This window comes from Protomyces lactucae-debilis, assembly GCF_002105105.1.
Source record: "Protomyces lactucae-debilis strain 12-1054 chromosome Unknown BCR37scaffold_7, whole genome shotgun sequence".
Classification (NCBI taxonomy): Eukaryota; Fungi; Ascomycota; class Taphrinomycetes; order Taphrinales; family Protomycetaceae; genus Protomyces; species Protomyces lactucae-debilis.
Window position 1 is genome coordinate 39,919 of NW_024467999.1, and position 23,600 is coordinate 63,518.

Sequence of the window (23,600 nt, forward strand, 5' to 3'; positions counted from 1 at the left end):
AGACTCTCCCTCAAGCTGTGCTGCCTGCAAACACCATTAGTGACACGAAGAGCATGTACAAAGGTCAAATCGGTTTCAACTCGAACCTCACATGGGATTTTGTTGTAACGCAAGCCGTTACGCAAGCACAGTTGACTCACTTTGTTCCTGGAGCACTCAATATGGCATTCCCTGGTGCGAATGCAAAGCTGGAAGCCCTTCGACCAGGCCTCTTCAACGGCAAGAACATCACGGTGGCGTATGTCTGGGTCAATGCGGATATGGTCCAAACGATCAGCGACGGGCTCAAGAATCCTTCATCCGCTTTCTACAACTCGCCGGATAGGTCCTTCATGAGCTTGGCGCAGCAAGTTGATCCAAATGTGCCGTTTACGTTGGGTAATGTTGTTTCCCCTGTGGTGAGTCCTCCAGCATCAGGTGGAACAAGCACAACAAAGCCAGTAAAGCCCAAGAGTGGCGGTGGTGACTTGACCAGTGTTGGCCAGACGACAACAGGGGAAGCTGAATCGGGTGGAGCCGGTGGTGGCAGCGGTGGCAGTGGTGCATCCAACTCTGCAAAACCCACGATTATTGGTGTGACGGCGCTCTCTGCCGCTGCAGGCTACCTGGGTCTCATGTTCTTGTTGATGCGACACTTGCGACTGCGTCGTGCGCGACAATTCCAAGAAGCGCTTGCGAGCCCAGCGTCTAGGACAAGCTCGCGATTCAGGGATCGCAACATGCGTGGCGTGTCTATCTCTGCGCCTATGGATTCAGAGAACTCACTAGGCATCTGATGCATGGAAGCACGGACATTTCAAACATTTGGTTACACCTCCATGTCTTTCCTTTTTCTTTCTGTTGTGGCGAACATGAAGAGAGTTTCCTCTTTTCAGCATCTTTCTTTTTCACATCTAAGACTGCCTTCTTCTTGTCTTAATAGATGAACCTTTTTAAAACCCTATTAGATCTTCAAATGAGTAAAATGAACAATGCTGATTAGACTGTCTCGTCTATGTGACTTGATTTGCCCAGGCTTGCGTACCCATCTGGCTGATGCGAGACAGGCATCGATGGAAAGCGAAGCGTTCTTCTTGTCCTGTGAAGATGGAGCTGTCCATGAGTTTCTCCATATCCAGATCCAAATCGTCCATCATGGATCGCATGGCACCATCAAGTGGAACATCAGGATCTGCCTTCTTACCGCCATCTGGGGAAAAGATCTCTGCCATGGGTACCTCACTCGTAACAATCAATTTGGTGCCATTCTCATATAATGAATCAATCAACGTGATGAGCCGCCGTGCCAGGTCCTTCTCATTCATGCTGAGTCGTGGGATATCTGTAATGATGAATGCTTTGTACTTTCGCGCCAGTTCAAGGTAATCTGCAGCACTCAGGGGATCACCACAAATCTCTTGAAAGGTGAAGCGAGCTGCATCACCACTGGCCGCAGGCACGCGAATGGGACGACCCCAGCTGCGCTGGACTGTAGGATGAGGAGGATCCTCTTCAAAATCACCAAGACGTCTGAACCAAGAGTCTGCATGTGCCTGCGCTTCGGGCCCCAAGCCAGCATGATACACATTGGAGAGCAGCTTGTCCTCTTTCCTGTAATCTGTATGGCTGTCTAGGCAAACGACATCAAGCTTCGTACTGAGAAGCTCAATACAGGGCAAGAAGCTGACACGCTGAATGCCGCCCAGGTACAATTCTTTGGGAGCTCTGTTGCTGGTTGTAAAGATTACCACACCGTGCTTGAGCAGGGAAGACAGAAGCGTTCGAAGAATCATCGCCTGATGTTAGCAACGTTTCTCATCGGAAGCGCCATACATCGACAATGTCAGTGACTTGAAACTCATCAAAGCAAAGCACAGAGCTCTTTGTAGCAATTTCAGCTGCAATGAAAGGAATAGCGTTAAAGGCATTTCCTTGCTCTGCCTTGAGCTGATGAGCTCTTTTATGGATGGACAGCATGAAGCTGTGGAAATGGACACGCTGTTTCCGCTTGATATTGCTCGGTAGGGTTGCATAGAATAGATCCATGAGCATGGTCTTGCCGCACCCGACATCGCCATGCAGATACAAGCCTTTCACGAGCTTAGGAGGTACTTCTGGTGCCTTCGTCTTCGGAGCCTTGACTGGCCTGCTCGCAAAGATGCTTCTCAAGTTGAGGACATCAAAGATGCTGCCCTTGAAGTGGTTCGCGTCCCCTCCAATGCCATCTTCGATTGGTGCTTTCCGGTGTTCGTCGACTCTTGGTGGCTCAACGAGTGGAAAAGTGTGATGCTCCAAGTCAGTGTAAAGCCGTGTGATGGTCGCCTTTATGACATTCCGCTGATGTGCGTCTGGTCTCAAGATGCCTTGCTCGCATCGTGCATCATACAGCTCAAGCGGTGACTTGTCTACCACAGGAATACTACTGTAGCTGCGGCCTTTGCTCAAGATACTCCGGGGCCGCCAGCCACGCGTGCAGGCCTGAGACCGCAGAAGCATGTGCTGGTCCAGTGTCTTTGCGGAGGTTTGTCGACGTCCATCAAAATCTTGGCGACCGACCAGCGCAACAGACACAACGCGCCGTCATGTCGTGGGTTGCGACGCTGCAGCGGAAGTCTGTGTAAGCCGCCTTGACTGCTCAAAAGACCTGTTTACTGATTGCTAGTCCGAAATCTACTGTTCAAGTGGCGGATCCACCAGGCTTCAGTTCTCCTGCGCCGACTGGCAAGGTGAGCTTGTCGCCCTATCTGTTCAATGCTGATGATGTAGAAGGGCAAGCAGCTGAATGTTGCACCAAATCCAGAAACGTCGCTTGAAGTGCGCGAAACGCTGATGGTCAAGAAGGCATGGGAGTTGGCACTCGCCCCTCTCAAAGCGCTCCCCATGAGCGCCATCATGACTTACTTCTCTGGCTCTTCCATTCAAATCTTCTCCGTGATGATGACTGCATCACTCTTTTGGACGCCGCTCAAGGTCTTGGCCTCTGCGCCAACAGAGGTCTTCAATTCGCTAGACACGCCAGGCACACACGCACGACTTGGCTTGCCCAAGGCTGTCTTCATTCTCGGTCAGCTTCTCTCCATTGTACTCGGCATGATCAAGCTGCAATACATGGGCCTGCTACCAACGACAACAAGTGATTGGCTTGCCTTTCAACATTATGATCCCGTAAGTGCAGTTGTTGCTTGGAAGACACTAACAATCAGTCACGCGAATGGACGGCATATCTCTCATAAAAATCGTGTCCTGCTATAAATCGATTAGATTATCACCCATATGTGCACCCATGCCTGTTGTCGATGTATTCGGCCTTGTTTCCAATGCAACAAAATCGTGGTACGGGTTCCTGCTAGCACTTGCCACTTGAGTATCTGGAACAATGTGTCCATGCGCTTTATGTTGATGCAAAGCTTCCTGCGTTGAACGCCGTTGCAAACTTGGCCGACCCTTGTTTTGCAAAACAGGACTATCGTGCAGCTTCTTGGTCTTGGCATTTCGCAAAAAGCTCATGGGTGTCTTGTGGTAGATGCTCGCAAGGGTTGCTAGGTTCAGGCAAAGCTCTTCCAGAGTTCGTGGGTCAAACGAGTCAGAGTCGAGCTCGATGGGTGGTCGGGTGCCATGTATAATTTTCTTTGCCGCTGTAGGGTCGGTACTCAGCAGACGCCAATACATGAAGCCACGGTCTCGTAAGTCAGGATTATCCGTCTCTTCGGTTGCCCACTTCAAGACTTTCGGTACTAATTGCTGTCCTTTGGTTGGACGCTGAATAAACAATTTGACTGTTGCCGTGAGAAGAGCAAGCTGTACTTCGGCAGCCTCGTCTGCAAATGTGTACAAGAAGTCATCGAGGATCTTGTCTGCATGTTCAATACGATGCGCATATTCGCCAATAATCCAGATCATGGCAGCCTTGGCTTCCGGTTCGTCGAGACTGTCGAGATTATCGCACAAAGTAGAAATGACAGACTCGTACTCATTCGGATACTTGCGAAAGATGTCTCGAATGACAACCGTGACTTCCTGGACCACATAAGATATTTTGCTTCCAACAAGCTCCATGAGAACGCGTATACATTTAGATGCAGACGCCTCAACCTTCACTGCCAGGTGGCCAATTGAGCGCACCGCCTTGCGCACAAAGTCAACGTCGATTTCTGTTGCATATTCCTGCAACTCTGCAAGGACCTGTGACATGTTGTCAATATGCGCCAGCTTGACGAGAATTTCTAGCTTGGCCAACTTGACGTAAATTGGGTCGTTGTACTTGCAAAAGAATACCTCGACATTGTTTCTGAGCACAGTGGGTGCTTTCTGCAAGATGAGTTCGATATTGCGCAGTGCGACAAACTGCACCTCAGGACCTTTTGAGAGCAATGTGATGAGTGGAGGGGACATTTTTCTGCACAAAAGTTGCACTTCTTCCGCATCCGGCATGTAGTTTGTAAGGTAGAGTAGCAGCTTGATGACTGTGAGCACGACACTTGCATTGGCGTGCTGTAAACGAGGAGAAACACGTTCAGCAATCACCTCTGCATCGCCCGGCGTTTGCGGTATATACGACATGAGCGCTTCGAGGATGTAGGTTTGACTCCATTCAGAGCATTCATTGAGCGCGGCAACCAATTTTGCGGCAAGATGCGCATTGATGTTGAGACGCATATTTTCTGCACGATCGCACATATCCATGAGCGCTGCAAGTGCATTCGCAATGACTGTTGAGTTTGCATCACCCAGCATGTCTCTCAGCTGAGACAAGAGTGGCGAGTCGTCTGCAACGAGGCGCTTGTCGTGTGCATGGAGCTTCGCCACGCAAATCGCAGCTGTCTTGCGAACATAGGGGTCCGCATCGCGCATGAGCATCAAAAGCGGATCCACGGTTGCCAGATTGATCTCGCGAACATGGATATAGGACATTGTGCGTAGTGCCAAGGCGCGTATAAGCGGGTTTTCGTCATTCAAATCGCGCCTTAGATACGGCAGTGCTTCTGTTGCGATCTCGGGCTTGATCCTTGCGTAATTCATGAGGTACAGGAAGCACATCTTTTTGATTTCGAGGTGTGATATCGCCATGCAGCGGAGGACGTCTGGGAACAATGAGGACATGTCGTTATTCATGGTCATATTCGCGACAATCTTTTTGAGCACTGTTCGCTTGCGTACATAGTTCTTGTCCTTGCGCTCTGACGCTGCAGAGAGCTCGGCGCGTAGTTCCTGGACTGTGCATGTTAGTCGAATATCGCGCAACTGTCGTTGACTTGCCTTGTCCGCGCTGAAAGAACTTTGAGTCGGAAGAGCTCATTTGTGAGAGCGACTATGGCAGCTGCTCAAGGGTAGCAGGGTCGCATAGATCGGGCGACAGGATGCGACAGTGGATGGAGGGCGTTTGTGGATCGTCTTTGCGGTAGATGCTCATCAGATGGGCGAGAGTCGCATCGCTTCATCCCTGGACGCTGGACACTGTCCTGTTGCTGCAGACTACCAGCCAGTCAGGATAGACGCGATTATGGAGCAGCAAGGAGAAGACCATGATCATCACTACGAGACCAGTTCTACTCAAAAGACACAGTGTGTTGGCGCAGCTTGGACAAGGAAAGACCAGCTAGAAGACATTGACGAAGTGGACGACGACAGCAGCATCGAGTACACGCAGTACACGCTTGTCGGCACAGTCACACATGTGAACGAGCAGCTGGAAGTGCAGGTGCAAGACAACAAGCCTTCAAACTGGCTACAGAAAGAGGCGCCGCGCAGTAACGAAGGCGATGATCAGAGTATTGACTATGATGCTGCATTTGAATCTGCAGAAGAGACGTGAGATTGCTTGCCACATTGTCCTAGCTCTGACTTGAAGCAATGAAGCAATCCTCAACTATCAAGCTGCCGATGCTGAGCAAAACGACATGATGACCGTCGAGGTGAACCAGCAAAGACCTGTCTGGCCATGGCAGAAGGTATCTGCAGCGGTAACTTGCGAAACAGATTCACCAATGGGAGAACATACCGGCTCACAAGCCTCCACTCGCCCAGAAGTCAGCATGGTTCCAGCAGTCAGCGCACGAGGTCAGCGAATGCCCTTCCAGTTTAGCGGTAGTATCCGGAAAGCAACGGCATCTCCTCAGACTGGACCTCAGGAGCCACCTGAACAGACTGTGTCGAGCGAGACTGCGTTCTCAGATCATCCTTCTGGCAACGCAATGGAGCATGACAGCGTAAAGGAAGAGCCAAATCGAGAAGCCATGCTAGATGATGAAGAAGTGTTCAAGGCAGACTGGCTTGCTAGAGGGTGAGTCAAATTACAGCACACCTAGACAAGGCTAATGAGCAGAGCACAGCTGGCACAAGCATGCGCGGAGTTCACAACAGATATGGGCAAATGCCGTGAAGCAAAAACAAGGATGCTTGCGATGCACAGGCAGAAGTATGAGGAGCAACGAGAAAGGCTGTTGATGCGAGAAGCGGGTTTAGTGGCTAAGCTTGCAAAGACCAAGCAAGAGCTCTCGAGCTTTCGACGGGGAGTTTAGTGAAGGAGCTGCTGGAGACTGTAACAGAAGACTGCCTGAATTGCTGAAGTAGCGAAGTGGCTGCCAGAGCACGTGCTCAAAACAAAGCGACGACCGCAACGACCCACAAACGAAGTAGCCACACTTCCCCTTCCTCTAGAGCAGAGCCGCCTCTTCTAAACTGCCGTCACAGCTGCAATCTATCGTTCCTGTACCGAGACTATCGAGTCAGCTTACATTTGCTCATTCCTGCGCCAAAGCTGATTTTTTGGACTGCTAAACAAGCCAGCTCTCCGCAAACGCTTGTAGGCAGCTCACTCGTATCAAGGCTCAAGCTACTGCGCATTGTTTGTATAGGCTCCTACCTAGTATGTCTTGGCAGCAACATGTCGGTGAACGGCGATCAGTGTCGCCTGTACACGAGCCTGATTCAGAGCTCATGCAGTACATGCAGCGTCACGTAGACGAGCGCTTTGCTACGCAGTCAAGTCAGGAACAACATGACTACCACAGACGCCAGCAACGACAACAGCAGCAACAACATGAAATTGAACCTTCTCCACGTCAAAGGTTCCTTGAGAGTGCCATTAAGAAACTCTCAAAGGCAATCCTCCCAGCCGATGAGCAATCACCTGCCCCACCTCCGCCAGTGAAGCGTCAATCACGACAACCCTACGCGACTGCAAGTCGTCGTGCTGCTGATGCCGCTGCAGCTGCTGCCGCTGTTTCTCAACAAGATTACACAACCACGCAAACGCTACCACACTCTTTACTGGCAGATCAGTATGCGTCTATCCCAGGACAATCGGGATTTGAGCTAGATCCATTATTGGTGCAAGATGAGCAACAACATCTCGCTCAACAACAACGCAAATTGCTCGAGTTGCAGCAATTGCAACAACGTCAAGAGCTTGAACGTCTCAAACAAGCAAATATGCCTGCGCCGCCACTTCCTGAAGCAGCAGCGGCAGCAACGCCTGCAGTAGCAGCAACAACGCCTGCAGAAGTGACAGCTGACACGTCAAAACCGACAGACAAGCCACGCAAGGAAATAGGTAAATCAAAAGCACGTGGACAGAAATCAAAGAGCCCTGCAGAAGACCCTGCTGAGGCTGAAGTTGTGCCTGAACGTCCTGTTCGTCCTGTACGTGCAGCGAGGTTGCGAGCAACGCAAAAGATTGCAGAAGCTGAAGCCATCACGGAGCCGGAAGCAGATGAGCTTGAGGAAGGTGGAGATGACGCACATGACGGCAGTGTGCATGAAGAAGCACTCGCTGATGAAGACGGTGAAGAGGACGAAGAGGCAGAAGAGGAGAGTTGGTCAGAGGGAGAGGCGACGGATGACGATGAAGACTTTGTGCTGCCCTTTGCCGGTGGTTCTGGTACGAAACGCTCAGCTGGCTCATCGAGCAATGGTGCAAAGAAACGCGCACCGGGAGAGCCACCGAGGAAGCGTGGTCGTCCACCGCTCAAGAAGACACCAGAGCAGGAAGCTGCGTTACGGGCACGGCAACGGAGACCGCCTCATGTGGATAAAGCGACGTGGCAGGCATTATTGGCACTTGCACGACATGGACGGATCTTGCAGGCTCAAGCACGACTGCAGCAGGAAGGAGGGCAAGCGAACCAGCCTTTGCAGCAACAAGCACAATCACAGCAACAACAGCCACCTAGTCTATAGCAATGACCGTAGCACGATGTTTTTGCTCAGATTTGGATGGATTTTGTGTTTGATCGAAATCTATGTTTTGTGTTCAAGTGTTCCATCACACTAGTCAACTAGCAATAGACAAGATCTGTGAACGCGTCAATGCTACATGCAGGAAACAAGAGAAGGTGCGAGTCGTATGGACGCGGCATCTCTAGTTTCGGCGAGGACCGCGACGGTCAATGACCTGGTTCTGACATGTTAGCCTTTCTTACATTGAATTTTTGTGGTCAAGCAGCATACCATAGTCACAGGCACAACGTTGGCGGAGATGTTGTCGAAGCCAAGAGCCTTGATGAGATCCTTGGTGGCTGGGTCAATCTCGAGAGGCTTGGCAGAGATGTCAAGAGCAGAGACCTCTGGGACGAACTGGTCCTTGCGCTCACGCTCTTCCTCCTGAAGCTTGAATGAGATACCACGGACGGGACCGCGCTGAATGCGCTTCATGAGGTGTGTGGTGTAGCCTGCAATCTTGTTGCGCAGCCTCTTTGAGGAGATGATGGCGATTTCATCACAGATCTTCTTGTTGGTGTGGAAGTCGAGTGTGAGTTTTGGGTAGTACTTCTCGATGATGACGCGAGATGCCCTCTTTGTGGTCTTGGTGCGTACGGAACCCATGGTGGATGTATGTGCTGAGCTTGTCTTGTCTTGTCTGGCTTGTCGTTGTTCTGTAGCTGCAGAGTCAGTGCACGTGTTTTGCTCAACCTCAATTTTTGAAAGTTTGCTCAGATGTGACTGCTGGAGGAAGTGTAGTTAGAACCATCTATAACTATGTCTGGTCCAGTGAGCAGGGTATGCTCAATGGCCGCAATAGTCAGCTACCTCTTTATATGACCAGGCCAACAACATTCACATTGAGCGTGACTGAAGGCCACACATGGCTTCATCCTTATTCCTCATTGCTCATACATTTGAAAAGAAGCCAAAAGGGCTATCTAGGTCTAGCTACTTGCATCTCATGCCTCATCCATCCAGGCCCATGCTTGCTGAATGCAGCACCACCTAGCTAGCTAGCTGTACTACTGCTGCTGTAGTCGTGTCTGTCGCGCACGTCATTTTCTAGATTTTGTCAGCAGGCGCGAACAAGACAAAATACAAGATCCACCACCAAGCAACTGAAGAGATGGCAGAGAAAATTGGCGAGAGAACGCCCAAGCTCGCTGCAGACGGCCGTCCAAAGCCATGCTGTATGACTACCTCATTCTGCAATACAGTATCGCTAATTAGCAGGCATTTGCCTCGATGAGAAACGAGTGCGCGACGAGTGCATGTTCAACTCGGAAGATGGCATGGTCCAATGCAAAGATCTCATCCAGAAGCATCGGGAGTGTATGGCTGGCTTTGGCTACAAGGTCTAAGCCATGGACCTCATCAACAAATTGTACATCAGCGCATCCACTTAGCACAGCATAGGCGACGCCTTCTCTACTCAGCAATATAATGCTTCACGATTCAATTTCATCGTACAGTCCCTTGATATGCGTTTGAGTGGTGAATGTTATACATGAGTCCTGCTATGAACCTCGTTGATGTCATCAAAAAATGGGTCTATGTGACCAAGCCAAACTGCGCAAGATACTCAAACACCTTCGTTGTCTTGGCTGGGTCAAGCTTCAGCAATTGCCGAGCATTCCTTTTTGACAGCGCACCACCTGTCCGCCAAAGTTCACGAATGAGAGTTTCCTTGACGACCAAGTATGCCTTTGGTAGCATGCGCAAATTTGAACAGAGAGATTGCTCTTCTCGCGACAACAGCTGAACATCGTGTGCTTGCGCAATACCAATATGCGCACCCGTATGCTTTTTCACTTTTTCTTCTGGTCGACTGTAGCGAGAGCCATGAAGACCCATGCCCGTCGACCGCATGAGTAGCCGATGCGCCTTGTCCTTTTCATACTTGGGACCTTGCTCCATACTTGTCAAGCCTTGTCTGCGCCACTCCTGCAGCTCGACAATGCGTTTGCGCAAATTATGCTCATTCAACAAGCCCTCAAGAAAGGACTCATAATCTGCAATGCTGAGTAGCCTGGCAAAAGGCTTTGTCCGCTGCACCAAGTCCTTCTCCTCCTTTGTGCGCTTCTTTTCGATATTTTGGTGTCGCTTGTATTCAAGCATGTTGTGTTCGTAAATAACGCGCTTCCGATCCGCTCGTCGTGTCAGCCGGCTGTTATAAATATCCAGCATGGTCAACTTGAGCTGCACCTCATCCTCATTGCCCTCGGCGAGATCTTGATCGAATTCCAGATCCTTGACACTGACTTCTGCCTCATTCTCATACTCATGCTCGAATTCAAGACGACCAGGCATGTAGCCTTGGACTTCGTGACAAGAGGGTGTACTCGTAATGGGCTTTGATTTTGTGGGTGGTGGTGCTTTTTGAATGGCAGCACGCGCATCGATGCGACGTCGCTTGCGTGCCTGAAATGCTTCAGCGTCATATTCAATCTGAACATTCAGGTCCGGCAAGGGATACATGGGGCTCTTGATGTACGTTTCGAGGTAATGCGCATCACATTCTTCCTTTGTACGTCGATTGCCAATATGCTCAGCAACATCCGCCCAGTTGCCGAGACCGTACTTTTCGCTTCCTTGCAGGAGGAGTAATTCCTCATCACCACTCCAATCTGGCGCAAAGAGGGGCCGTTCAACCGGCGAGATGAGACGATAGGCATGCCAGGGTTTATGTGGTGACTCTGGCTTCGACTGGCCTGAAGCAAAACATGTGACGCACGCATCCCAGTCATCGGCACACGCTGCATCGGCACAATGTACACGTACTGTTTTGCTGGATAGCGCCATACCACAAATATCGCAGCTTGCCTCATCATACTTTTCTGGTCAGCTGCATGCATCAACATAACGCGCGCGTGGTTCTTACAATGGCAGACATGACGTCGAATGGAGAAAAGCGACACGACCCAGTCAAGTGCCCGTCACTTTCTCGCTTTTCGGTAGTTTGGCTTTTGGTAGGAACGAGTAGAAGGTCAGAGCCTCGTTAGAACCAAAGTTTGCTGCTTCCCCCTGCTGCAGCGTTCCCAGCGTTTGCCGTGTGTTGCGCTCTCTTTCTGTGTTGTGTCGTTGCAAGATAGCCGAAGGGAGTTGCTTACATAACTAACCCTGCAGCCATACAAAGACACTTACCAATATACTACTAAGCAACTGGTCCATCAGCCTCACCATGCTCGCCAGATCCATCTTCAGCAAGACAGCACGGGCCAGTCGCGCCTTCTCCGGAGCAACGGCCGCACGCTCAGAGGCCCTGTTCGTCCAGTAAGTAACAAGGCCATTACAAAATGCTGTACGAGATGCTGACCAGCCTTAGCCGCAATACGCCAGAGAACAACCCGTCCGTCAAGTTTGCCTTTTCAAAGGAGAATACGGCCCGCGCAGACCAGATCCTCTCCCGCTACCCACCCGAATGGAAGAAAGCCGCCATTCTGCCCTTGCTGGATCTCGGACAGCGTCAACTTGGATGGACGAGTATCAGTGTGATGAATGAAGTTGCTCGATTGGTCAATGTCCCACCGATGCGTGTGTATGAGTGTGCTACATTCTACACCATGTTCAATCGTGAACCAGTCGGCAAGTACTTTCTGCAACTCTGCACCACCACACCCTGCCAGCTGTGTGGCGCCGACAAGATTCTAGATACATTGAAGGAGACACTGGGTGTGACCCCGGGCCATACAACAGAAGATGGACTCTTTACGCTCGTTGAGGTGGAATGTGCTGGATCGTGCGTGAATGCACCTACGTTGGCGGTGAATGATGACTACTACGAGGACTTGACACCCGCAACCACATTGACGCTGATTGAAGCGCTGCGACGTGGCGAACGACCACCTCCAGGCCCAGTCAGTGGCCGTCAGAGTTGTGAGCCAGCCGCTAGATTGACATCGCTCAAGGGTGAGCCTTGGAAGGCAGGAGACTTTGTCAGGGCAGATTTGTAGGTGCCAGCACAATATCGTGTCTTTCCTTTGCATTCTTCATGTTCTTTCGATACAGACCTTTGGCCGCTGAAAAGCAGAAACTGCTCATAAATACAGTATGTGTCCAATAAATAGGAGGACTTTAAGTCACAAACAAGACGACTGTGGTTAGCTTCAAATTTGCGAATGTTGGCAGGGCATACCTTTATCTGTCCGACTGAGCATCGCTTGGAAGTCAGATTCCATGGCAATCTCAAGCCAACTGCCAGCAACCTCATCCTTCCATCGTATGCGCGACCAATCGCCAGACAGGCGTTCCTTGAGCTTATCCAAGAGCCTGTCAAACAAAATATCACTCGGCACACGAATGGCAATCAAATCATCATCAAAGTGAACCTTGACCTTGAGCATGGCAACGTTGTTGGCAGCGTTTCCAGCACTGGAACCACGCGGCACACTGTTGTTGGAGAGGGTAGCACTCGGCATCCTTTGGTGGTGAGGTGGGCGGCCTGTTGCGCTGGCATTTGAGTTTCTTGAGAGCGTCGTACTCGGTCCACGCGCATGTCCTCTCGCGAAACCTTGACTACTCCGCTGTTGTTGTTCGTGCGATGTGGAAACGGGACTGGCACTTTGTGAAGCAGGTGACAGCAGCGCTTTACTTGCCTGAGGCAGTGGTTGTGGCATCATACTCGTTGCATGAATCGACTCGACATCCCCTTCGCGAGCGGAGAACAAGCCTTGCAAGAGTGGACTGCGTACAATGTGCGCCGGCAAGCGACACAATTCTTCCACATAGATGTGTAGATCCGCACGACGTTGTGCGCTGATGGTCTCATCGACATAGGCGAGTGGACCTGGCATAAATGGTAGGATACGCTGTTCCCCAGTGCGTCCAGCCTCGATTGGGAACTCATCCAGTAGCTTGATCTGGAAATCATAAAAGTCTTCATAGAAGCGACACAAGTTGCGATGCCGTCCATCATTCATTTCAACGCGAACCAAGAACCAGTATCTGTCTTCAGCAACGAGAAACTGGTCGACGGATGCACGCGCAACATACAAATCCGGACTGCTTTTGCGCCGGTTGAGTTCTTCCGGATTCGAGCTGCTCGAGTAATCTGACCGCCGTACATTGCTTTGATCTTGCTTCATATCAAAGTCAAATCGACCCAACGGAATGCTGCTGTTCTTGTACTCTGCCGCAGCCTTCTTCCACTCTTCCACCTTTGGGACAGCTGCTTTCGCCGCGAGTTCTTCGAGGTTCGTGATGGTCTTGCCTGTGACTAAATCACGAATTTCAACAAACGAAACAGGAATCAAGCCTGGCCCGCCTAATCTGCCGATGGGTTTCGCCACGAACCATTCGTGATTGGATTGTGCAATAATGATGATCGCTTCCCCAGCTTTGGCTTCCAGTTCATCGGGCCGTTCAGCTGTAAAGTCGTATTGTACAACGCCATAGAGTGGACTTGCCTTGGACGACGGTTGCCGTGCATGTCCCCGCGTTTCTTGCTGATGCTGTTGCTGTTGCTGCTGCTGCTTCGCGTCCATGACTTGTTGCGCTTGAGACTGAATGGGCGGCTTGCCATAACCGCCACTCACGCTACCACCACCATGTTGACTACCGCCAGAAATGTGATGCGATTGTAACTGTCGCGCCAGGTGATCCGCTGATTCATCTGCATACCCTGAATCGCGCAACCCACTCGTTCGCGATGCACCTGCGCCACTACTGCCAACGCGCTGCATCCCTCCGTCACCACTTGTCTCGCGCGCTTGTCGACCTAGTACTTGAAAGAACTGTGCTGGAACGAGGCCACGCTGCCCTGTTGCTGGATTACACGCATCGAACCAATGCGGATCACTTGTTCCATTCGGGCCGACAACATGGAAGAAATCACCTTTTGTGAAACTCAGTTCGGCGTCTGCTTGTCGCTCATAGTCATACAAGGCTTTAATGACGGCTTTGGGTGCTTCGATGGCAGCGGGCGCTTTGGCGGGTAGGATGGGTGGAGATTTGCGATGCGCGGCGCTGTCCTTTTGCAGGCTCCGTCTCAGCTTGAGCATTTTTTGATTTTGATTTTATGTATAGAGGGTTATCGCGCTTGGCTGTCTGCTGTGTCGCTGCGAGGGCCCTGAGATTTGCTCGTGTGAGTGAGGGTGGGTAAGGTTGGTTGGGTGTCGGTGATGATGGTTGTGTGTTTAAGCGTCTCTTTTCTGCGCAAGGGGAAGGAAGGGAGGGAGGCTGGCACCATCGACACCCTCAGCAGCAGCGACAGCAGCCAGGCACTCAGGCCGCGAGCGAGTCAAGGCTGGCCCCGTGTCAGATGTATCGCTTGAGGAAATGCTCAGGCTGGACCGACGCACGGGCCTGATGTGGACGGTCAGTGCATGCTTGGTGCTGCTGTGATGGAATAGCCAAGAGTATAAAGATGTCGGTGACTTCCACGATACAAGATTATACCTGCAGATAGAGGCAGACTGATGTCTGGAAGGGACGGGCCATCTGTACAGGCATCGAACAGGCTTGTGTCATGACATGCCAGATGGTCGAGGCTCACTGCTCATCTACACTTCTAGACTATGACAGGCGTCTTCATCTGACAATCTACAGCTATAGGAAGAGTATACGTAGAAGTATAGAGCTGACGTTGTACTCAAGACAAGACGAGCGACAGACTGAGAGAGGCGATGAATCACAGTGAATCAGTGAATCAGTGCTGGATGTCTGCGTCTCTCCATCTGAAGCAAACTGGGCCAAGGACAAGAGAGGCCAACGAGAGAGACAGAGACATCGACCAGAGCGACATCCAAGAGAGGCAGGAGTGCACGGCGCAGGACAGGGACATCAGGGCCAGCAAAGTATCCAGGCATCTGCCATACTCAGTGTCAAACACAAATCCGCAAACAGTCTGAGGTTCAAACACACACAGCCAGCCTAGTGACGACACGCGTGGACATTCCAACGTCGACAACCCCCGTGCTGTCTATTCTAGCTGCTCTCGCACCCTTAGCTGTCCTGCAGGAGAAAATATAGGCTGCGCATATCATGTCGTGGAATACATTGACTGCAAAGCTCAAGAACACGCGACTCGATAAAGACCCCGTCAAGTCTCTACCCAGCGCGTCCACGCCTGTCCCCTCACAGCAACAGCAACAACTACAACAGCAGCAGCAACAAGCGGGCTCACAGACAATTGCGTCTAGTACCATCAAACCAGGTTTGCTGACCATTAGCGTCTCTGAAGCCAAAGGATTGCGCCTCCCACCTGGTTGTACAGCACCCAATGCACCAGCAGTCAATAGACATGCGCGGACAGACTCGACGCGCGCAAGTCGATCGAATGCGTGGTGGCTGCCCTACTTGCTTGTTGAGTGTGATAAGAATGAAGTGTTGATTGATGCGCTGAGTGTGGGCTCCACTTTGGAGAACCCAAGATGGGATTACAAGACGACGTTGTACGTGCAGTCTCATGAATGATTACACACTAACGGCAGTGATATCTCGCGGTACAGTCAACTGACGTTTGGCATCTACCTCAGACAAACGAGGACAACAGGTCGTGATCAGAACAATGCCGATATATTCCTTGGTGGCGCCAAAGTCGTCCCGACGTTTGTCGATGGCAAAACAACGCAGGAATGGCATGCGCTCTCCGGAGGCTCTGGACAGATTCAAGCGAGCGTGCACTACCAGTCCAATCAAAAGGGTAACTTGAGCATCGATGCCTTTGATCTCCTCAAAGTTGTCGGCAAAGGCTCCTTTGGCAAAGTCATGCAGGTGCGTAAAAAGGATACCTGTCGCATCTATGCCCTCAAAACTATTCGCAAGCTGCACATTGTTTCTCGCAGCGAGGTGAATCATACCTTGGCAGAACGCACCGTCCTTGCACAAATCAACAACCCCTTCATTGTGCCCCTCAAATTCTCCTTTCAAAGTCCAGAAAAGCTGTACCTCGTTCTTGCCTTTGTCAATGGCGGCGAACTCTTCCACCACCTGCAGCGCGAGGGCAAGTTTTCCGTTTGGCGAAGCAAATTTTATGCAGCAGAGCTCTTGTGTGCGTTGGAGTGCCTGCATGGCTTCAATGTCATCTATCGGGATCTCAAACCTGAGAATATCCTGCTCGATTATACGGGACACATTGCACTCTGCGATTTCGGACTGTGCAAGCTCAACATGGCTGAACAGGACAAGACCAATACTTTTTGCGGTACGCCAGAATACCTCGCACCTGAACTTTTGTTGGGTCAAGGCTACACCAAAGCAGTGGATTGGTGGACACTCGGTGTCTTGCTGTATGAGATGATGACGGGTTTGCCTCCCTTTTATGATGAGAATGTGCAAGAAATGTATCGCAAGATCCTCGAAGACCCTTTACGCTTCCCAGAGGACATTGACAAGGATGCAAGACCGCTCTTGACTGGCTTACTGATGCGTGATCCTGCGCGTCGTATGGGTACACAAGGACCAGCAGAGATCAAGGCGCATGCATTCTTCAAGGACATTGATTGGCGAAAGCTCATGGCAAAGAAGTATCAGCCGCCATTCAAGCCCAGTGTTGAGAGTGCCGTGGATACGAGCAATTTTGACCAGGAATTCACGAGTGAGGAACCCATGGACTCTGTGGTGGCAGATTCCCACCTCTCGGAAACGGTGCAACGCAAGTTTGAGAATTGGTCGTATAATCCAGCGAGCACCATGCATCCAGGTGGCTCATCTGGTATGGATCGTGGCATGGCGCCAGGTTCCTTTATGGGATAAATGTTCCTCTATCAACCCATATGCACGAGTAAACGTATTTTGCCCCATCCATGTGGCTCTCCGTCTGCCATCTAGCTTAGCCTTCTCTCGCTCATTGAATCTCTCTCTCTCAGAAATGGTCTTCCTGCCAATACGCTTCATCATACTGTGCTGTGACTTCGGCATCCTTGCCAAATTCTCGTTGCCATTGAACAAAACCGCCTTCAAGAATGTATATTTGGGGGCCTTTGCCATACTGGCCTGTCAAATTTTGAGCTTCCTGATACATTCTAGCAGCTGGAGGGTGAGCTTGCATTCCATTCATTTGAGAAGGCCTACCTTTTGGACCACGCTGTTGAGAGAGGGAGCAGTGAAAGATGATCTTGTCCTTATTCTGGTTATCTGAGATCTAGATGCATCAGCAGCTGATAGACGGATGCTTTCAGTGGACCAACCACACTTGCTACAGTATCAGGGAACTTGGCAGATGGTACATGCGTATGACCCTTGATAGCGCCACCTGCATAGTCGTCGTCGCGCACATCAATAATGGCGACTTGTTCTTTGGCTTTGAGCCATTGTGCGAGCTCTTTTGGTTTCACGAATTGTGGAACAGCAGACATGAAGCGTGATCTGAGGAGAGAAGCAATGATGAGCTGGATCAGGTGTAGCAAATGCCGGGTCTGGCTGGGTAGCTGGTTGTTCTGCAGCTAACTTTGCGCGTCGTCATTTTTCGCGACAAAACACAAAAGAGACAAAGCAAAGCAACAAACTATCTCCTCGTTGCGCGTATTGAGCTTCATCTAGACAGCGGATAACAGCGTCGCATTCTTCTTCTCGTATCACTTCTACATCACAGATCATGAGCGACGAAGCATCGTATGTTGACGCCTGTGTTGGCGCAGCTATCTAACACGTCAGTTGGAAAGAAGCCTTTTCTCTCTTCGACAAGGTAAGCAGCTCTATCTATGCTTCACGCATACTGACATGCTAAACTAGCGCGGCAATGGTCGTGTCGCCAAAGAAGCAGTAGGCGACTTACTTCGTGCTATCGGTCAGAATCCAACACAAGCTGAAGTGTCAGACATTGAGGCTGGCATCTCCGGTACTGATGTGGATTACCCTGCCTTCCTCAAGATTGTGCAGCGGCCAGATGGGTTCAAGCCGCCTGCTGAGCACGCTGACCTTGTACGGGGGTTTCAGGTGTTTGATAAGGACAACACGGGCTACATTGGTGTCGGCGAGATGATGTACGGTAAGCATACATTCCAGCCGCTCTGTACCCTTCTCGGGATATGAGGCTATGTGTGAAGATGTCGACTGACGCTGCAGTATTGACCAATCTCGGTGAGCGCATGTCAGAGAGCGATGTGACTGAGCTGCTGAAGGGAGTCGAGACGAAGGATGGCACAGTCAACTACAACGGTGAGGCCCTTTCATTTGAAGGAAGACATGATACTAACATGGATGCTAGACTTTGTGCACATGATCCTCTCCAACTAGCCTCCGTACCTGCGTAGTCTTCTCTCCCTTGATGTTTCCTGTGCGACCTATGCTGCTCTTCTTACTGCTGCTGCTTCCTCCACACTCAAATTCAACCGCAACCAGACACGCAACACTCCAGACGACTCTTCCCTCGTCCAAGCAAGCAGGTCCGAGCGCGCTTCTTAGTCTAGTGTAATCTGAGTGACATCTAGCGCAAGCGCCCAATCCCGTGGTGTATATCGCGCTGCATCTTCCGCTGTCAGCCATACCGAACCAATACTAGCGTCGCTCCGTTGGCACAGCTACAGTCAGCGCACGACATCATTTGTGCGACACGGCTTGCCGATCTTTCAGGATGAGTATGGCTTCTGCCAAGACGGCAATGACGAAAGCCCCGCAGGAAGTATCACCCGTGCGTACCACCAATGGCACAGCAGACACGACAGCAGCAGCAGCAGCAGCAGCAGCAGCAGCGGTCTCGACACCCCCGTCAGACGCGAAGCTCAAGGAAGAACCAGGAACACCGGCCATCTCTGCAACTCAGGTGACTGCACCGGACGGGACAGCCGCTGGCATGGTCTCGCCGAATGGTAATACAGCTGCGCAAGATGAAAGTGCCGCTGATGCCGCTGCGACCCGGCGTATTCAACGTGCATCGAGAGCCTGCGAGGTATTTTACTATCTTTGTGTTACTCATGCACCTGCTAATCCAACCAGATATGTCATTCGCGTAAAGTGCGTTGCGATGCGTCTACACTCGGTGTCCCATGCACCAACTGCCAGGCCTTTGGCTTCGAGTGCAAGATTCCAACGGCCGGTAGGAAGAAGAAGACAGCACGACAACAAGCACCGCAAAGTTCCGATGGCGATAGTAAAGATGCAACGGCACGAGACCGTACAGAAGTCTCTGCGTCGCCTGCTATGGAGCGACATGGTACACCCACTGCAACGCACGATCGTCAAGATCTCACACGACCGAGTGTCACGCGTGAAGTGAGTGGTGCGGCTGTTCCTGAGCGCGCAGACCCGAGCAAGCTGTATGTCGATTTCATCGATCATGATATTACACAGCAAGCCATCCCAGATAACGGACGTGTCGCATATTTGGGTGAATCATCCAACTTGAGCTTCATTGTCAAGCGTCGTGCGATGAACGATGCAGACAAGGAAATTTATCACTACCCGATCCCCGATGTTTTTCGGGATGAACCCGCCACAAAGCTCAATATTCTCGATGCGGATGAAGTGGAAGCGCTCAAAACGCGAGGTGCATTCTTGTTGCCACCGAGAGATGTGTGTGATGACCTGGTAGAGACGTACTTCTCCAAAATTGCGCCGCAGATTCCAGTGGTCAACAAGACGCAATTTATGCAGCAGTATCATAATGCATCGGACCCACCACCGCTCTTGCTGCTGCAAGTCATCTTTCTCGCTGCGAGTCGTGTGAGCAAGAATCCGGCCCTGGTCGACCAGCAAACAGGCACAACCAACAATGCCAGCATGACGTTCTGGAAACGTGCCAAGGCATTGTACGATGCAGACTACGAAGACGACAAGGTCGTTGTGATTCAAGCACTTCTTTTGCTCAGTTGGTGGTGGGAAGGTCCAGAAGACGTGACACGCAATGTCTGGTATTGGATCGGCACTGCTATTCGTGTGGCTCAAGGCATTGGTATGCATCGTTCGGTTGCAAAGAGCAAGATGAGCACGTTGCAGAAGCGTACGTGGCGTCGTATCTGGTGGACATGTTTTGCGCAGGACCGCCGTGTTGCAGCATCTCTCGGTCGTCCGATGTGCATCAACGTTGAGGACTCTGACATGGAAATGTTGACTGAGGAGGACTTTATTGAGGAAGACGTCGCGCCTGGCCAAGCTTTGCAGTACCCACCCAATCGCAACCACGTCCTCTATTTTATTCAAAGCGTCAAGTTAACGGAGATCATGGGTGTCGTCCTGTCAAGGCAGTACTCGGCAGCCTCTCGCAAAGCCATGCAACTACAAAGTCTTGATTTGACACACTCGGACATGGCACTTGCAAACTGGCTAATGAGCCTTCCGCCAGAGATGCAATATCACTGCACAAAGAATGCAAAGAAGCAGAATTTCTGGGCGGCTTTTCTGCATATGACTTACTACACAGTCTTGTGTTTACTGCACAGACCGCATATGAAGTCTTCTGTTCGACCCGATGCAGCACCCACTACCTACCCATCGAGGAATATTGCCTTCACTGCAGCCAACATGATTACGCGGATTTTAGAAGATGTCGTGCATTATGGCAATCTCGAAATTTTACCGTCCTTCAGCACGTACGCCATTTTCTCCGCCATGATCTTCCATTCCTTTGAGATCCGTTCTCAAAACCCCGTGGTTCGCGATGCGGCACACAAGAAATTGCAATTCTGCTCAAAGTCGCTTCGGGACTTGTCAAAGGTTTGGTTGGTAGCAAGCTCGATTGTTGTGTTGTTTGAGGCAATTGGCGAGTCGAAAGTGCTTCAAGACCGTCTGCAGAAGTCCGCCTTGCAAGCAGCCTCTTCCACCAACCTTACTCGCAGTGCTCTTGAGACGCGCAAGAAGCATGCAATTGAATCCATCAGCGAATCGCGAAACTTGGCAAATTTGCGAGCAGCCTCCAATATGGGTTCGCCGGAAGCGACTTTTGCATCGCCAACAACGGCCCTGAAGCGCAATGCAGATACGATGCTTGCGGGAACGTATTCTCAGCATTCACGTCCGGACGAATCGCATCTTGGTCACGGAACTGGTCTGACGCATACCATGAATGGCACAGCAACGCCACCAGAATTCTTCTTTTCCACGCAGCAATCGATCCCACATACATTCTTTGAGTCGTATCAACCCATGGATCTGTTTCCACAGGAGGCTCTGGGCATGAAGCAATTACAGCAACAGCAACAACAGCAGCAACAACAACAACAGCAGATGCATAAAAGCAATTCACCGGTCAACATGCCAGCGCCGTCTTCACTTCCGCAGCAATCACTGAATATTCCACAACAGGCAGGCTCGTCTGGTGGTAATAGTGAGCGACATTCGCCCATCAGTACAGGGCTCGGTGGAGAGTACTGGAATCCCGTACCGTTTGCAAGTCAAGGAGATTTAGACTTTGATGCTATGGCGCATGGTGAGGGATTGCACTACCCTGAATCATCGGCATCGGATGAAGGTTCTCGACCGGGTGCGCCAGAGAGCTTGAATATTCATGATTGGTATTCTTTCTTAGGGCTAGTGTAAGGGGACTCTTTGGGTTTTGCTTCAAGGGAGGGACGTAGCTTTTGCTTTCTTTTAGGCCATCTGATTTATTTTTCACGTGTGCTCTCACCAAACACCTTTCGTGAAGCGATGCCCAGAGACCAAGCCTCTTTCAAGTCAGCTAGCTAGCAGAGGGCCCTCTAGCCATGTCAGTCTCAGCAGGAGACTTGCAACATGAGATGATTCTCAAAGTACTGAACAATAAGCTCTATACATCCTCTCCACCGCTACCAGAAAACACAACAGCTACAATCCTCGATGTCGGTACAGGGACTGGTAGATGGGCTGTTGATATGGCTCGACGCTATCCTCATGCACGTGTCTATGGTATTGATCTCAGACAAGTCGATATTGATCCTGCTACAGCTGCTCAAGGTTGTCTACCACTTCCGAGTAATGTCGTGTTTGAGACGGTGAATGTCATGGAAGGGTTTCCCTTCAATACGGGGACTTTTGATTTCGTACACTCACGACTTCTTGTGGGTGGTATCACGAATTGGGAGACTTACCTAGCGAATCTCTTTCGCATTACTCGGCGAGCAGGGAAAGTCGAGTGTATCGAGGTGGAATTATTGCCTATTTCTAGAAATGGCAAGCATCCACGGGCCATTGAAGCATGGACGGCACTGAGTTCAACACTGTTGCGCAAAAGACAACTAGATCCACAGTGTGCGACTGCCTTGAAGGATCGCATGATGCAGGCTGGATTTGAGTCTGTGGCAGAAGAAATCCTAGAAGTGCCAGTAGGGGCATGGGCTGACTCGGCGGAAGAGAGGATGGTTGGACAACTGGCGCTTGAATTTGATGAGCACATGATTGCATGGATGACAGGGTCACTCGTTGAGCAGAGTCTGTTGTCTGCTGAAGAAGCAGGTCAGATGGCAGCCGCCGTGTTGGCAGAATACAAGGATGGCGCATTGGAATTGTGCCTTCGCTGGCATTTCTGCTCAGGTCTCAAAACACCCTGAGTCTATGGTCTGCTTGTAATGTACACTATTCTAGATGACCAGAAAAAGTTATAGATTTGTTTCTCATGACCTCGCATATTATTGTATCATGCTCATACCTCTCCGTCTGACATCTCGATTCACAATACCAGCGACACCAAAGGCTGGCAGGATTCGCATGATTCTTGCGGCTGTTGACTTCCAATAGCGTTTCTTGACTTCTTGCCATCTAGATGCTATGGGTATACTGGGTCCAGGGCGGTTATAGACATCCAAGCCTAGAAGATGCATGGGTGTGGAGAAGAGTTGCATTGCACATGGCACTGTGAGTTGTGCAACATTCAACCCAATGTAGGGGGCAAGCAGACTTGGGACATTGAAGGAGGCAAAGATGGTTAATGAGTCTCTTGCTGAAAACAAGCCATAAGAGGCGAGAGGCAAAGGGCGTGGTTGACCTGTGCCGAAGAGTTTTGCATAGTGCACATCTTTGTACACACATGCAGACAAATTGACGGCTGTTGTTGCAATGAACTTGCCAAAGCCATTCGTCTGCTTGCTCCACTCTGGTACAGCTCGTGTTTGTATGGTGTCAAAGACGTTGGCTGTGGCATAGGTTGCGAAATAGACGCCATAGAGGAGTAAAAAAGGTAGTGACGTCAAGAAGCTGACAGGGGAGCGAATGAGATGCCGTGTGCTGGTCTTCATGCTCTGTATGATGGAGGGCGACTTGCCACTCGTTGCTTCTATGATGCTGCGATCGATGATGCAGATGATGGGCGAGATGGTGGCCGAAGCTGCGGCTGCACTGAGCAAATCAACGGTGAGCCTCGAGGGGAGACGTGCCCTGTGCTCTTTTGCCATGCTTGATTCTTGTGAGCCTGAGAGCTTTCCTGTTCATGGAGAGACGGGAGACTGTTGCTTCAGCAGAGATAGAGAGCAGGTGGCCGTGCCAGCAGATGAACAGGTAGCTAAACTAGTATTTAGTAGTAGTATTAGTATTCAGTATTCGTATTTGGTCAAAGTCGTGAGGACGCAGCGACA

The 23,600-nt window shown here is 50.8% G+C and overlaps 16 protein-coding genes across 16 annotated transcripts; 9 read left to right on the top strand and 7 right to left on the bottom strand.

Moving 5' to 3' along the window:
- Positions 1-963: 963 nt before the first annotated feature.
- Positions 964-2,503, bottom strand: BCR37DRAFT_378588 (AFG1-like ATPase-domain-containing protein). The gene is made up of 2 exons (XM_040869072.1): positions 1,813-2,503; positions 964-1,775 (listed from the first exon to the last, which is right to left on the bottom strand). The coding sequence occupies exons 1-2, from the start codon at positions 2,473-2,475 to the stop codon at positions 993-995; spliced, it is 1,446 nt and encodes a 481-aa protein (XP_040725919.1). The 5' UTR covers positions 2,476-2,503; the 3' UTR covers positions 964-992.
- A 287-nt stretch (positions 2,504-2,790) lies between these two features.
- On the top strand, positions 2,791-3,132 carry BCR37DRAFT_339619 (uncharacterized protein; the record flags this gene model as incomplete). The annotated part of the gene is made up of 1 exon (XM_040867337.1): positions 2,791-3,132. A coding segment is annotated over one exon (342 nt), but the record flags the coding sequence as incomplete, so codon positions are not given.
- On the bottom strand, positions 3,028-5,275 carry BCR37DRAFT_409711 (adaptin N terminal region-domain-containing protein; the record flags this gene model as incomplete). Its single annotated transcript, XM_040872161.1, has 3 exons — positions 3,028-3,225; positions 3,337-5,192; positions 5,236-5,275. 3 exons carry the CDS (start codon positions 5,273-5,275, stop codon positions 3,172-3,174), a joined length of 1,950 nt encoding a protein of 649 aa, XP_040725921.1. The 3' UTR covers positions 3,028-3,171.
- Positions 5,276-5,392: 117 nt separating this feature from the next.
- BCR37DRAFT_392108 (uncharacterized protein) lies at positions 5,393-6,497 on the top strand (the record flags this gene model as incomplete). Its single annotated transcript, XM_040871107.1, has 3 exons — positions 5,393-5,787; positions 5,828-6,259; positions 6,302-6,497. The coding sequence occupies 3 exons, from the start codon at positions 5,393-5,395 to the stop codon at positions 6,495-6,497; spliced, it is 1,023 nt and encodes a 340-aa protein (XP_040725922.1).
- A 349-nt stretch (positions 6,498-6,846) lies between these two features.
- Positions 6,847-8,157, top strand: BCR37DRAFT_392109 (uncharacterized protein; the record flags this gene model as incomplete). The annotated part of the gene is made up of 1 exon (XM_040871108.1): positions 6,847-8,157. One exon carries the CDS (start codon positions 6,847-6,849, stop codon positions 8,155-8,157), a length of 1,311 nt encoding a protein of 436 aa, XP_040725923.1.
- An 80-nt stretch (positions 8,158-8,237) lies between these two features.
- On the bottom strand, positions 8,238-8,857 carry BCR37DRAFT_378595 (ribosomal protein S17e). The gene is made up of 2 exons (XM_040869073.1): positions 8,428-8,857; positions 8,238-8,377 (listed from the first exon to the last, which is right to left on the bottom strand). The coding sequence occupies exons 1-2, from the start codon at positions 8,800-8,802 to the stop codon at positions 8,339-8,341; spliced, it is 414 nt and encodes a 137-aa protein (XP_040725924.1). The 5' UTR covers positions 8,803-8,857; the 3' UTR covers positions 8,238-8,338.
- Positions 8,858-9,307: 450 nt separating this feature from the next.
- On the top strand, positions 9,308-9,542 carry BCR37DRAFT_346151 (putative copper chaperone for respiratory chain complex IV; the record flags this gene model as incomplete). Its single annotated transcript, XM_040867668.1, has 2 exons — positions 9,308-9,371; positions 9,415-9,542. The coding sequence occupies 2 exons, from the start codon at positions 9,308-9,310 to the stop codon at positions 9,540-9,542; spliced, it is 192 nt and encodes a 63-aa protein (XP_040725925.1).
- Positions 9,543-9,670: 128 nt separating this feature from the next.
- On the bottom strand, positions 9,671-11,010 carry BCR37DRAFT_378598 (uncharacterized protein). The gene has a single exon (XM_040869074.1). It carries the CDS (start codon positions 10,981-10,983, stop codon positions 9,733-9,735), a length of 1,251 nt encoding a protein of 416 aa, XP_040725926.1. The 5' UTR covers positions 10,984-11,010; the 3' UTR covers positions 9,671-9,732.
- A 314-nt stretch (positions 11,011-11,324) lies between these two features.
- On the top strand, positions 11,325-12,612 carry BCR37DRAFT_378600 (NADH-ubiquinone oxidoreductase subunit). The gene is made up of 3 exons (XM_040869075.1): positions 11,325-11,454; positions 11,507-12,277; positions 12,319-12,612. The coding sequence occupies exons 1-2, from the start codon at positions 11,363-11,365 to the stop codon at positions 12,132-12,134; spliced, it is 720 nt and encodes a 239-aa protein (XP_040725927.1). The 5' UTR covers positions 11,325-11,362; the 3' UTR covers positions 12,135-12,277; positions 12,319-12,612.
- BCR37DRAFT_330745 (uncharacterized protein) lies at positions 12,390-14,108 on the bottom strand (the record flags this gene model as incomplete). The annotated part of the gene is made up of 3 exons (XM_040866991.1): positions 12,390-12,600; positions 12,760-13,621; positions 13,820-14,108. Coding segments are annotated over 3 exons (1,362 nt in total), but the record flags the coding sequence as incomplete, so codon positions are not given.
- Positions 14,109-15,162: 1,054 nt separating this feature from the next.
- On the top strand, positions 15,163-16,875 carry BCR37DRAFT_392114 (kinase-like domain-containing protein; the record flags this gene model as incomplete). The annotated part of the gene is made up of 2 exons (XM_040871109.1): positions 15,163-15,572; positions 15,612-16,875. 2 exons carry the CDS (start codon positions 15,163-15,165, stop codon positions 16,873-16,875), a joined length of 1,674 nt encoding a protein of 557 aa, XP_040725929.1.
- Positions 16,876-16,984: 109 nt separating this feature from the next.
- Positions 16,985-17,477, bottom strand: BCR37DRAFT_366481 (Rhodanese-like domain-containing protein; the record flags this gene model as incomplete). Its single annotated transcript, XM_040868282.1, has 2 exons — positions 16,985-17,263; positions 17,310-17,477. The coding sequence occupies 2 exons, from the start codon at positions 17,475-17,477 to the stop codon at positions 16,985-16,987; spliced, it is 447 nt and encodes a 148-aa protein (XP_040725930.1).
- A 132-nt stretch (positions 17,478-17,609) lies between these two features.
- BCR37DRAFT_378603 (uncharacterized protein) lies at positions 17,610-18,385 on the top strand. Its single transcript, XM_040869076.1, has 4 exons — positions 17,610-17,733; positions 17,776-17,806; positions 17,854-18,109; positions 18,187-18,385. Exons 1-4 carry the CDS (start codon positions 17,717-17,719, stop codon positions 18,372-18,374), a joined length of 492 nt encoding a protein of 163 aa, XP_040725931.1. The 5' UTR covers positions 17,610-17,716; the 3' UTR covers positions 18,375-18,385.
- A 309-nt stretch (positions 18,386-18,694) lies between these two features.
- BCR37DRAFT_392117 (fungal-specific transcription factor domain-containing protein) lies at positions 18,695-21,594 on the top strand (the record flags this gene model as incomplete). The annotated part of the gene is made up of 2 exons (XM_040871110.1): positions 18,695-19,009; positions 19,057-21,594. The coding sequence occupies 2 exons, from the start codon at positions 18,695-18,697 to the stop codon at positions 21,592-21,594; spliced, it is 2,853 nt and encodes a 950-aa protein (XP_040725932.1).
- A 266-nt stretch (positions 21,595-21,860) lies between these two features.
- On the top strand, positions 21,861-22,358 carry BCR37DRAFT_338489 (S-adenosyl-L-methionine-dependent methyltransferase; the record flags this gene model as incomplete). The annotated part of the gene is made up of 1 exon (XM_040867302.1): positions 21,861-22,358. A coding segment is annotated over one exon (498 nt), but the record flags the coding sequence as incomplete, so codon positions are not given.
- A 117-nt stretch (positions 22,359-22,475) lies between these two features.
- BCR37DRAFT_378606 (uncharacterized protein) lies at positions 22,476-23,562 on the bottom strand. The gene has a single exon (XM_040869077.1). It carries the CDS (start codon positions 23,418-23,420, stop codon positions 22,659-22,661), a length of 762 nt encoding a protein of 253 aa, XP_040725934.1. The 5' UTR covers positions 23,421-23,562; the 3' UTR covers positions 22,476-22,658.
- Between the last annotated feature and the right edge of the window lie 38 nt (positions 23,563-23,600).